The 13803-nt window shown below is 40.7% G+C and overlaps 1 protein-coding gene across 2 annotated transcripts in view; it reads left to right on the top strand.

Annotated features, from left to right (window-relative positions):
• RERE (arginine-glutamic acid dipeptide repeats) overlaps nucleotides 1-13803 on the top strand; it is a 384373-nt gene that overhangs the window by 181289 nt on the left and 189281 nt on the right. The window contains exon 4 of one of the 2 annotated variants that reach the window (XM_033115937.1): nucleotides 4529-4654. The exons of the other annotated variant lie outside the window; for it this stretch is intronic. Coding sequence (XP_032971828.1) covers nucleotides 4529-4654 — 126 coding nt within the window. The remainder of the gene's footprint in view (nucleotides 1-4528; nucleotides 4655-13803) is intronic. 2 annotated transcript variants of the gene reach the window in all.

Genomic DNA, 13803 nt, shown 5'->3' with positions numbered 1-13803 from the left:
GGAGGAACATTTGGAATTTCTTTCTGGGTACCCACAACCCAATGCCAAGAGCTGACTGCCACAGTACAAGGAGGGGCTACCGAGAAATTAGCTTCAGCTTAGGTTCCTTTTGCCATCAAAATTGCCCGCTCTTTACCAAAGTGAGTTCCTCAGAAATGGATTAAAAGCAAGAAGCTGCTTTTCCTTCTTTACAATGAAAACTTCTAGAGTTTAAGTAATTATATCTTCTCACTCTTTGTTAGAGACCTTTACATAGAACTGCTGAGACACATGGGAGACTCAGTAACATGCAGCCTGCACGCACACGCGTGTGGGCGCAGCGAGTTACTTGTCATTTATGCATCAGACCCCCAGTTCCTTAACCCCAGCTTGGCTGTGTGGTGTGTGGCATTCAGGAAATGAGCATTCATTTTACTGTTAGGGAAATCTTGTATTAAAAACTGTTCTGGGGCTGGGGCAGGAAATCCACATTCCTTTGAACGTGGCTTATTGAGGTTTTGAAATGCTTTTCTGGGACGAGATGAGAGATGGTAGAGCGCATGGGTTGAGAGCTTGACTTGGACATTAGTTCGTCTGTTCCATCAGTTGCTACCTTTCATGACGTTGGGCAAGAAGACACTTAATGCTCCTAATCTCCCTTTCTTTACCTATGAAGTTGGGATACAAAGCACTGTACAGGTAGGTTGTTTTTAGACGAAAAGACCAAGTCTGCAAAGTGGATAGTGCAGTTCCTGCGCCATGGATTGAGGAGGATTGCCATGTTGGTGTTTAGTTGGTGCTCTGGCTTTAAGCTTTGTGAGGACAGACACCACACCTTTATTCATTGATGTACCCTGTGCACTTATTAGCACGTTGCCTGTCCCATATAAGATCCACAATATTTATTGAATATTGAATGAAGTAACATTTCAGTGGAAAAAATTCACTGGAGAAAGTTTTCAGAGAAACTTGAGTAATAGTTGCATACAATACATGCTTTAACTACAAATTAACCTTCTGTTTATTAAACAAGCCAAAGAGATCTGCTTCTTTACCTGTAGTTAAGCTTGCAATGTGGAATTAGCCTCAGTGTGTAGTATTTTATATATTTAAATAATAAAACTCTATTCTTAAAATACTTTGAAACTCTGTTTCTTATTTTTTTCAGGAAGTTTACATGAGGATAGCCAAAGTCATAACATTTTTAGACATTATTATAATTTGCTTTGAATTTTCTGTATTTCTGACTTATGGCAAAGATGAAGGAGAGCTTAGTCTATATGTAAACATCCCAGAGAAGGCCAGCTGATACCATGCCTTAGGGCATGGTGATTCGGTTCTGTGTGAAACAGTGGTTGTTTTTCTCTTTTTGGTTTTGATAGGCCCTCAAGTTAGGCCTGTAGAATTGAGTATTTCTTTTCATAATTCTTTTTTCTCTTTGCCCTCTTGGTTTGTTCTCTCCCAAAAGACCAGTATCACCCAGTTACAGCGTTATGACTTGAGTATAGTGATGGATAATGAAGTGAAAACCTTGAAGTTTGTTATCAAGTGTTTTCAGTTTATAGAGAGAGGAATTAAGTATGACTTAAAGAGACAAAGAGAGAACGGGATGTTGAACTGAGATAGTTCTTTAGAAGTTGTTCCTTGCTGTTATTCTCACCTGTCAGGAGAGAGTGCATCAGTGCAACCGTACTCTTCTATTGCAGTGATTTCTGAGTCAAGAAAAGGTGTGCATTGTTGATTTGGTGCTAGAATATTCTTCTGGAGGCCACACCTTTCCCCCCCATTCTCTCTTTACAAATCAAGGCTATGGTTGCTTAGTCGCTATCTGTGAGTATCATAATACACTCTGGGGTGTCGGGCATACTCCATGCTGTTTGGAGTAAGTCACCAATAATGAATATAGTAAGTCCTCACCTAACGTTGTTAACAGGTTCTGTGAACTTAAAGGAAGTGACGTATAACAAAGCCAGTTTTACCGTAGGCAAACTGATATAAACACGACTTAAATTCCTAAGGCATCTCATCAGCGTTATAATGAAACGATGATAAAACCATGTTATTTGAGGACCTTCTGTGTATGTTCAAGGACTAAATGTTCTTTTTACATGTAGATCTGAAGTGTATAATTTTATTTAATCCTGTAAGAGCCAAGAGGAGGATGAAATCTCTTAGCCCTGAGTTTGATGGACATGGTACATAGGTGATGTCGCTACGTGCTGTGCATCCCTCTCTGCCCCCAAGTATGGAGCCATCACGTTGAAAGTTCTTTTGAGTCACCACAACCGTTTTGCATGATATGAATGTCAACTTATAAACGGACGGGTGGTATTCACATAAGTGAAAATCAGAACGAGGCTTTGGGAATAAATAATCTCAGGGCATCTTACTGGGCCCATTTGTTCAGCTTCTCAGCGGTCTGTTTTCACTTATGACTGACAGTCATTATAGACCATGGGGATTTAAAGTTTTAATGGTTCATGATTACTGTGAAGTTGGGTAATTAATTTTGTCCTAATTTATTTGGGTGTTAGGACTCTAAGAAATCACTTAAAAAGTTTTACCTAAATAATTTGTGGAAATAAGTATAATGATCTAAAATGTTATTTACTAAACCTGTTCTCTATATGTGAAGTTTTTTCAATGCAGAAAATTCTGTTTTAATTTTTTTTTTAAAAGGAGCTTAAAGTTTGAGACAATTTGACATTTGCAGAAAGCTGCTATGCAAGAATATTGGTAAAGCCTTGTCATTCAAGCTATATTCTTTAGAACTTGAAATTTGTAATTTATATATATGTGTGTATGTATGTTTGTGTTAAAACAGTCCAAGAAAAACTGATTGGAAGAACGGAAAGAAAATTAAGGAAACTGAAACACTGTCAGTGTTTTCTGACTCATAAATAATAAGAGCAATGATATGCTTTGAAATGATGCCTTTTTTAATGTTTAAAATATCTTAATAATGACTTGAACTCCTGCATATTTAAAATAATGCCAGGGTGCTTAGAAATGCTTTGCTAGGTGTTTTTTTGTTTGTTTGAAACCCTTGATTTGAATGATTAAGGATTTGAGTGGTCTGATTAATTGAATTCCTAGTGCAAGAGATTAACCAGAAATTCCTTTTTATTTGATGCTTATGGTAAAAAATATTGAGTGTACAGTACATTCTAGTGCACAACTGAATCTTTGATTTGGAATTTGCGGTGCTGGTATGGGGAGGAGCGGGGTACGTGGTGGAGGAGGTTTTGGCTACTAACACTTGATTCCATCATGTATTGTCACTGAGGCAGTGGGAGTCAGAGGCTGCGCAGAAAGCATGGAGCCCAGAGTGATCTGTAGAGAAAGAAAAGAAACCATCATGTTAAAGATGTTCCCATTATCCAATGCTTTTCTTGGGATTTGTCTTTTTGTTGGTTTTTAAAGAGACATATAAAAATCAGTAGTAAATGAAGCATATTAAATCTCAGATTACAAGAAGTTGTTAGAAAGTGATTCTTTGCTTCTCAAAAGGAATACGTAATAGGACTTCATAAAAATGATTTAATATTAAAAAAGTTTGCTTACCTGTAATTTTTAAACAACTTTAAGAATCGAGATTCTTATATAAACATTTGGATTTTATGGAGTTTTATTTCATTTATAACCTCATGAAATGGAATTGGTTAGTTTTTTTTGGAAATGTTATGTATTCTCTAGAGTACTTGAAAGGGAGCATATTCAGTCTATTTTCTGAGGTATCCTTTTTTGATACTTATAAGGACTGTGCTGGCTTTCAGAAGTTGCTCTCTAATCTTTTGCTGGTTGTAAATTTTTCAGTTTCTTTCTAAAAAAAAAAAAAAAAAAAGTGATACATACCAAACTGGTTCTACCCCTAAAAGAAATAATGTCTTTCTTAAACTTTATGCTCTGTGCCTGTTCAGTTTACTTACCTTATGGGCATTATGAGAAAATTAAAACTCACTTGAATGGTCTCTCTTTTCCCTCTGGTATTAAGCCTTTGTCTTTCACCTTGCCTTCAACTTTACAAAATTAAACTAGGACTTTGAGGAAATGGTAGGGTCTTTTCTTTGACACCCCTAACACCTTGAATATTTCCTTACTAAGTACATAGCTTATGACTGTAGCCTCTCTCATTAGAAACTCTTCTGAAAGCTCAATTTATCCACTTGTGGTTCCTTTTCCAGTTATGTGTATCTGACACCACTGAAATTTTGTTTTTATTGTAAGCAAAGCATGCCACTGTCACTGTGCTTTGGCACTGTGTCATCTTAACTTGGTTATTTTGAGGGGCACACACCATACTGCTTTACGACAGGATCCAGATTAGAGTGTGAAGCCAGAAGGGTCATATGTTTTTGTTCATGCTGAGCTAAGGAAATGGCTTTGATTAATGCAGAAAGGTTAACGGTAGTGGTAGAGCAAATGCTCTGAGATTTCAGAGGCCATCTGCTAAAGGATTTGTGCAGATACTCGGTGTGCTGAGTGCCCCTAGTAACCAGGGTATGAGGGGACATTGGGCACGTTAACTTAAAACTGTTTTCTTTTTTAGGTCCACAACTCCCAGGCCTGTTGCAGATCTCCAACTCCTGCTTTGTGTGACCCCCCAGCATGCTCTCTGCCGGTGGCGTCACAGCCACCACAGCATCTTTCTGAAGCCGGGAGAGGGCCTGTAGGGGTAAGGAGAATCCCGTTTTTAAAAGCTGTCAATATTTTATATCCCACAGGGTATAAAATAGGAATATTACCTCCCTCCCCAGAGCCCCTTTTCAAATGTGCTGTATTGTATGTGTTTTTAAAGGAGTAACAAGTACATGCACAGAGGAAGCAAAATACGGGACTTGCCTTACCCCTCTAGGACAGTTCCAGAGTTAGTGGGGTTGGTGGTGTAGGGTATTTTGGCACCAGCAGAGAGCATGCTGGGCTGCTGCAAGGAGCAGGAGCTGGCAATCAGCAGCGAGTATGGATGTTGGCAACTGAAATGGGGAAAAAAGGGGGTAAGTGTGAGACCAAGTGTGGAATATACATTTCCCAGGACCATTGGGACTCATGGCCCACGAATCTAAACTGTTTTGGGTGCCGTCCTCTCAGGTGACATTTTGTAGAGTATTGCTCAGAAGTAGCTAGGCTCTTCTGCAATGCCAGATACAGAAGAAAACACTTTGCAGGGCGTGGGGTGGGGTGTAGATACACTGCTCTCAGCTGTGCCCTGGCAATTCCTCTGTTACCTGGTAGTAATGTGGGATGTGTGTGAGATGTAGCAAGATGAAATGTCTTTAGTGCGTTATCCCTTAGAACAGAGGACCCGGTTAGTGATCCAGGAGGGCTATTTTGGTCACATATCTCACCTTTTCTGAAAGCTGTGTATACACCTGTCTTCCTTTTCCTTCCCTTGTGAGGATTTAATGGTAAAATTTTCTGCAACACAAGTGTTCATTGTTGTGCTCAACTGCTGTTAATCAACTCAGATATTTAAGACCTATGTTTATCTTGTGTGTAATCTGACTGTGGGGCTCAAACTCAGACTCATCCTCAGTGAGCAAATAACACAAGAACGTAGCCATCTCACATACACACGCACAGTACAAGATACGGCAATGGAATGAGTCATTCAACTGCAGGATAGAATATTAATATCATGAGACTGAGAAAGGAGTGCTCCAAATGGGAGATATTGTGAAGGTAGGTAGGTTGCGTTTTTGCTACATCGGCATGTGGACAGGCAGAGTGGAGGAGCCTGGCAGGTATCCCGTCAGCCTGTCTATAAGCAACACAGGCAGTGAGCCTGGTGAAGCTTGGAGTTGTGAGAAGACGGCCGCAGGACGTCATGGAAGTGCACAGGTTAGTGGGTTTGGGGAGGCAGCGGTGGGGTGTAAAATGGGCTCAGATCGTGAAGGGTCCTAAAGCTCAACAAAGGCACGATTTCAGGTATAGGCAGGAGAGCGCCTTGGCCGGCTTTCTGTTCTCTGCAGGCCAGTCCGCAGATCGCTGGGAAGCAGTGTGGAGTGGGAACTTGAGGGTTATCATCTGTGCGTAACGCCGAGAGGACCAGACACCAGAGATGGGGTATGAATAGTTGTAACAAAGGCAGGAGGAATGGCCACAACAGCAATTCCACGTTTAGATCGTTGCCAGTGTAACGTATCGAGGATTAGACCGGAAAAAAGGTTCACATTATGGAAGCCCTAGAATTCTGGATGGAATAGCCATTCACAAAGGGAGATAAACCCGGTGTAGTGGATAAAAGTCTAATTTTAATCCCTGGAGAGAGAGGGATTAGCAGCTCCAAATTAGCATCTTGGACTTGACTACCTACTTCAAATGCTTCCATCATTACCAGTTACCATCTTGTTTCCATATGTATCTAAGAAATGGTTTTTATCTTTCAGGCTGATGTTTTCTTTATTCTCTAGTCAGTGTGGATGTCATTGTTAGACTGTATCACCTACCACAGTCCTCACTAACCAGGATTTGCTGAATGGATTTAAATTTCCCATAATAACATTGATTTTCAGTAAGCTTTTTCCGTTAGCATTAGTGATGACCAGAATTTAATTTTTTTAGCAGTGAAAGTGTGGTGTTCACTGGGGATTTAAATAAGTTTATGATGGGTGGTGTACTCGTATGTAGGTTTGAGAAGACTCTGTAATAAGATGACAAATCTTTCAGTCAAGACGATGCTGCATAAAGCTAACTGTATTGATTGTTCTTTAACAACGCTTCATGCTGCCGGAGTCGTTGGAGCTGGATCTGAATCAGATCCAGTTGGCAAAGCTCCTCCCCATGTGTGGGGCTCATAAATCCTGCAGGCACACGGCTCTAATGCAGTATAATGAGGGAGCTGCTGGGAGAAAAATTGATTACAGGGTTGCAGACAATATCATTAACGTTTCTTGCCATGATACACCAGATGTCTTCCCTAATAGACTATTTTTGTTAATTTAGTTTTTATAGGATAGCGTTGATGGCATTATAATTTAACTTTCTTTGCATATTCAGGTATATGTGATCTGTGTTTCTACACTAACGATGACATCCACTCATAGATTTAATTTTATAAAATTTTAACTTATCTGTTTATTTTTAAAGTATTTGTGTTGAGAAGGCACCATTTTTATTTGTTACTGAGACTCTGTTAGCTTGGATGTTTTCTAGCAAAAAGTACTGTGTTTACTGGTAGTTCAGGGGCAGTGAGGGAGGTGAGAAGGCAAAGAAAACATTGCCCAGACCCTCCCTAGACAAGTGAGAGATGCTCCCCCAGCCCCAGCTGGTCCCCGAGTTATGAGGTGCTTTATATGGCACAACTGACACTCTCCACAGCAGAAAAGGAGCAGCCGTTTAAAGGGGACTTGAAATGGACACTCATGTCCCCTATCAGGGGTAGTCGAACCTGTCCTCGTCCTCGCTGGGAGATCAAGGGCTAGTTAGGGGATTTAGTTCTTCTGCATTTTTATGTCTTAGGCACATCTTTTTGTGTGTTTAAGACCTCTGCGGAGTGGCTAACATATAAATAAGTACTGTAATAGTGGGTCGAGCTATTTTATTTCAGTTATTTTTTTAACTGCTAGTTTTATTTTTGGTGTATTTTATAGGACATATTTTTTTCTCTTGATATGTTCCTGTGTAACATAGGACATGTTAATTAACCTTTCTAACCCTTAGTTTTCTCACTTAGAAAATGGGTATAATATTACTATCTACCTTAAAGGGTTGTTGCAAAGATTAATGAAATAATGCATTAAATTGCTTAGCATGATATTAAGCCTATAATAAGCATTCATTAAGCATTATCTGTTATATAGACTTCTGTCATATTAACTCAGGTTTTAAATGATTTATTAGTTTTCTAGACATTCTTCATCTGAGTTCCTTAAGGCCCTGAGGTGGTCTCTCAGAGTGCAAGAGGGCCTGGGACCTTCCTTAAACGGCTGGCAAAGTCTTACATGTTAAGTGTGCAATTTTCTGGAGAAAGTGTGCTTTTCAACCATGGGTGCTAATCAGTAGATTTTAAAATGTTGAAAAATATTTAAAATTTAAGATTAAGAGCTGGTGGGTCATTTAAAACCTCCAATCTGCTAGCTGTTTAAGGAAGTAGACTAACCCTGGGCGTGTACTTGGTGCCCAGGCATCTGCTGCCCTTTTGACCCCTGAGTCCCCACAGCAATCTGACATGGATTTAATTTTGCAGATGAGAAACCTGGAGGTTAGCCTTTGTCTAAAATCCTGCCCTTAGAGAGCGCAGGACTGTGGTTTAGCTCCAGAACTCCCTCCCCCTGGCCTTGTGTAATCTTCGTGGTCCCATGGTGACTTGTGTGCCCCCTAGGGACCCTGCAGTGGTGCGAGCCTTTGCCTGCACGGGTCTGCAAGGTTCCTGAGCCAGCCTGCTGCTCATTCACTGGGTAGAGTGAAGGAGTGTTACAGGCTGGCCCTCACCCTAAATAAGTGACAGTGTGTCAACAGGACGCCGTGAGAACCCTTCTTAGTATCAGAAAATTTGTTTTCCTGTTAGCAGTTGTAGTGGTCAGATCTTTAGTATCCTTTTGGTTAAAAAAAGCATGGCCAACAGTTACCGTGAGTTCCCTTTTCATGCATCTTAATGGCATTTACAGTTAACCCTCGAACATGAGGGTTAGCACCCCCTCCCACCCCCCACCCCCACACACCAGCAGTTGAAAATCCACACACTTTTGACTCCCCCTAAACTTAAGTTGTCCCTTGGTATCTGCCAGAGATTGGTTCCAGGACCCACTGCGGATACCAAAATTCAAGGACGCCCAAGTTCCCTGTGTAAAAGGGTGTAGATCAAAGGGTCCCGTCAGCCCTCTGCACCTGTGCACTCCCAGCCTGATCGAAACTAGTACAGGGATTTATTGAAACAAACCCACCAACTGCATAGGTGGACCCGTGCAGTTCAACCCCGTGGTGCTCACGGGTTAACAGTGTATACATTTGAAAAATAATTCCCGTAGTCTGCATTTGTTAGTCTGTGTGTGTTTGTTTAAGGAAAAACTTGGTGCGTGTAAGAAGTTGGGCTTTGCATTTCTTGGAATAAATCCACTGCCCGGATCTAGACAAACCTGCTTCATGAACCCGGAGCAGGAAGCTGGGCCCAGTGGCTTTCCTCAAATGCCCTGGTTCACGAGTGGCTGCCAAGGCCGGAGGACAGTCTCCCAGGTCTGGTTGGTGCTCTTCTCACCGCCCCTGGTGACTGTCCCCGCCCACGGGCATGTTCTTAGAGCTGGCCCATGCCATGCCCCGCCCATGTCTGCCACACTAAGACTCTTCTACTTCAGATCTAGTTTAAACTTTTGTGACTGTATCTCAAACCAGTGTTAAAACAGATTTTTGGGGGTTTTTTTCCTGTTTATGTAAGACATCATTTTTAAGTATCATTCCTAACACTGGTACTTTTCATATTTCAGTACCATTTAATAATTAAAAGTGAATATTATAAAATGCTATTTTAAAAGTAAAGCTGGTTATAGTTCTTACCTACTTGTTGCTTATAAAGAACTCCAGTCTGGTTGCTTATTTGGCTGTGCAGGAGTTTCTGAGAATATCCTCCTTTTTCAATGTTTACTGTGGCTTCCCCAGTTGACATTAAAGATGCCAAAAATAACGATTGCCTTTTATTTTTTATTGTAAGTAAAGGTGTTAAAATGACTGCATTTTCAGAAAAATTGCCAGTACAAATGCTGGGATTAATCCAACTACCCTAAATGAAAGGTGGTTAATGTGGCAAATTTTAAAAATTCTTACAACACCCATCCGACCGATAGTATGAGAGAGCGTCCGTGTTGCTCCCAGTACAGTACCTCCTTTCACTTGGGACAGTCGGTTTTATACCTTGCTCGCCCATAAAAGCTAATTGTTGCCTAGTTTGTTCCTAAGGCTGTCTTTCCCTCATACCCACATGCTCCTTTTTCACAAAAAGGGGCATCAGGCCATGTTTTCAGAACATAGATTTGAATAACCTTACGATTTTATAAAAATGCCTACTATGTAAGCAGCCATTTTTGTTACCATAGGTCTGTGTGAGATGCATGATTGCTTCTCCGTTTTGTTGAGCTCCCTTTTCTTTCAGGGATAGTTATCGTCCTTTATCATCACCTTTATCACTTACAGGCACTGAACGCCCTTTCACCCGTGCCTTTTTGGGGCTGCTTCACACTGTTTGGAAAATACCCGAGCAACTGTTTGGCCTTCCCAAGCTCTACAAGTTCTCCTGAAGTAGTTTTACTAATATAAATTGCCAACACATTTCCGCACATGGAAGTAGAGCTTGCAGTTTTGTTTAGCTTAACTTCGTTTTTAGCATTTAGGATATCATACTACTTTCAGTTGGCAGCAGCTCTTATAAATGTCAAGGCCTTCCATGGATACCAGAGTTTTCTCTGGGACTGGAATGAAGTTTACATAATCCACCTAAGGTTAATCGATCCTTTTCAGAGTCTATAGAAATTATTATGTCTCATGCCTTGAAGTTGGTATTTTCTATTTTTTGGTCCTATGTTTCACAGTTAGATTGAATGTCAGGTACTTGCCTTTTTTTTTCCTTTTAAATAGACTTTACTTTTTAAAATAGTTCTAGGTTCACAACAAAACTGAGCGGAAGGTACAGAGATTTCCCGTGTACCTCCCTGCTCCCCCACGTGAATACTCTCCCCCATTCTCAGCCTCCCCCCCAAATGGGACATATGCAGTAATTGATGAACCCACGTGGACATGTCATTATCATCCAAAGTGAACATTTGGGTTCACTCTTTTTTTCTTTTTTTTTTTTTTTTAAGATTTTATTGGGGAAGGGGAACAGGACTTTATTGGGGAACAGTGTGTACTTCCAGGCCTTTTTTCCCAAGTCAAGTTGTTGTCCTTTCAGTCTTAGTTGTGGAGGGCGCAGCTCAGCTCCAGGTCCAGTTGCCGTTTTCTAGTTGCAGGGGGCACAGCCCACCATCCCTTGCGGGAGTCGAACCGGCAACCTTGTGATTGAGAGGACGTGCTCCAACCAACTGAGCCATCCGGGAGCTCAGCGGCAGCTCAGCTCAAGGTGCCGTGTTCAATCTTAGTTGTAGGGGGCGGAGCCCACCATCCCTTGAGGGACTGGAGGAATCGAACTGGCAACCTTGTGGCTGAGAGCCCACTGGCCCATGTGGGAATCGAACCGGCAGCCTTCGGAGTTAGGAGCACTGAGCTCCAACCGCCTGAGCCACCGGGCCCGCCCCCTCTTGCCACTTTCTGAAGCAGTTCTGGAAGTCCTCTTTTGTGAATGTTTTTAGTTGCATTGTTGTGGCTGCCTCCATGTCCTGAATCATTTTGACTTTGGGGAAGATCCAGAAGTCACACGATGCCAGATCCGGTGAATAAGGTGGATGAGGACACACTGTGATGTTTTTATGTGACAGAAATTGCCGTGCCAGAAGCGATGTGTGACACGGAGCGTTGTCATGATGGGGGATGATTTACGGCACATTTTAAAACACACCTTCTCTCAACTGCAGCTCACGCCCGACTGACTGCACTGAACACGTTCAAACTTGTCACACACTGTTACTAAGGTTTGACACGCCGCTTCCCTTATTGAAGATCCCTGCCTTCCCGTTGGATGGCACTCGGCAGCAGCATTCATTGTATTTTGTGATCACAACAGAAAGGCTCCATGTCACACATCGCTTCTGGTATGTGGCAATTTCTGTCAAATAAAACCATTTCGGTGTGTCCTCATCCACCTTATACACTGGATGTGGCACCGTGTGACTTCTGGCTTTTCCCCAAAGTCAAAATGATTCAGGACGTCGAGGCAGCCATGACAGCGCAACTAAAGACACTCACAAACGAGGACTTCCAGAACTGCTTCAGAAAGTGACAAGAACGATGGGATAAGTGTGTTCGAAGTGAGAGGGAGTATTTTAAGGGGGGTAGATAGCAATGTGTCTTTTACTGTAATAACTTTTTTTATTTAAACATTCACCATATTTTGTGATTACATGTCGTATTTGTCATCTGTATATCTTTTTTGGTGAGATGTCTGTTAAAGTCTCTGGTTTATTTTTTAATTGGGTTGTTTATTTTCTTATTATTGAGTGTTAAGAATTCTTTGTATATTTTGGATGACAGTCCTTATCAGATGTGTCTTTTGCAAATATTTTCTCCCAGTCCATGCTCATCTTATTTTCTTGACATTGTCTTTTGCAGAGCAGACGTTTTTAATTTTAAGGAAGTCCAGCTTTATCGATTCTTTCTTTCATGGATTGTGTGCCTTTGGTGTTGAATCTAAAAAGGCGTTACCATACCCATGGTCATGTAGGTTTTCTTTTATATTATCTTCTAGGAATTTTATAGTTTTGTGTTCTACATTTAGTTCTGTGATCCTTTTTTTTTTTTTTTAAGTTACCATTTCTTTTTATTATGGTAAGAACATTTAAGACCTACTCTTTTAGTAACTTCCAAGTGTATAATACAATATTATTAATTAAAATCACCGTGCTGTCCGTCCCCAGAACTTACTCATCTTATAACTGGAAGTTCGTACCTTTTGACCAACATCTCCCCATGTCTCCCATCCCCCAGTTCCCTGGTAACCACCACTCAACTCTGTTTCTATGAGTTGGCTATTTTAGATTCCACATATAAGTGGTATCATACAGTATTTGTCTTTCTCAGTCTGACTTATTCTGTGATCCATTTCGAGTTAATTTTGGTGAAGGGCATACAGTCTGTTTCTAGATTCTTTTTTTTGTTATTGTTCTTCATGTGGATGTCCAGTTGTTCAACACCATTTGTTGAGAAACTGTCTTTTCTACATTGTATTGTCTTCTCTCCTTCGTCAAAGATCAGTTGACTATATTTGGGTTTATTTGTGGGCTCTGTATTCCATTGTTTTCAATTGAGAGTAAAATGTAGACATCTTACTCTTTACTCCCTAAATACTTAAGTGTGTATTTTGTAAGAACAAGGACATTCATTTACGTATCAACCATATAGTTATTAAGGTCAGGAAACTTAACAGTGCTACAATACTGATGTAATCCATCGGCACCTTGTGCTTATGTCCCAACAATGCCCTCTATAGCAATTTGTTTTCCTGGCCTAGTCTCCGATTCAACATCACTCTTCTGTCTTGTTTCCATGTCACTTTAGTCTCTTTTAATCTGGAATAGTTCCTTCGCCTTTCTGTCTTTCATGACATTGTCATGTTTTTAAAGAGTACAGTCCAGTGTTTTGTAGTTAGCTGCTTCCTAACTATTAGATTCAGGTTGTGCATTTTAGGCAGGACTATAATATTAGTGTCATTCTTGTCCTTAAGTGCCTTACGTTAGAAGACATATGATATCAGTTTGTCACATTATTGGTGATTTTAACTTCAATCACTTGGGTAAGTTACTAATTTTCCCTTTGTAATTAATCAGTTATTTATAGAGAGAAACTTTGAGACCATGTAAATGTCCTGTTCTCCACCAAGCTTTCACACACTAACATTCCCACCTAGTGATTATCTTTGCCTGAATCTCTTTGGCAGTTGTGGAATGTCACCTTTTAAAAATTTTTGTACTCAAACTAAATTGCTCTTTCTTTGAAAAATAGATCAGCATTTCCCTGTTGTTAATTGAAATTTGGGATTTTTGACAGAGGGGGAAGGAAGGAAAAAGGGAAAGAAAAGGGAGGGAGAGAGAGAGAGAGAGAGAGAGAGAGAGAGAGAGAGAGAGAGAGAGAGAGAGAATGGGGGAGAACTTTTGAGCCCTCAGGGTTTTTTGTTTTTGTTTGTTTTGAGCCATGCAAGGACTTAATGAATTTCCAGATTTTTTGTAGAAAAAGGAAAAATCTGTGATG

Source organism: Rhinolophus ferrumequinum, chromosome 9, assembly GCF_004115265.2.
Source record: "Rhinolophus ferrumequinum isolate MPI-CBG mRhiFer1 chromosome 9, mRhiFer1_v1.p, whole genome shotgun sequence".
In the NCBI taxonomy this organism is placed as follows: domain Eukaryota; kingdom Metazoa; phylum Chordata; class Mammalia; order Chiroptera; family Rhinolophidae; genus Rhinolophus; species Rhinolophus ferrumequinum.
Note: the sequence above shows the minus strand (reverse complement) of the source record. Positions and strands in the feature narration are given on the sequence as shown.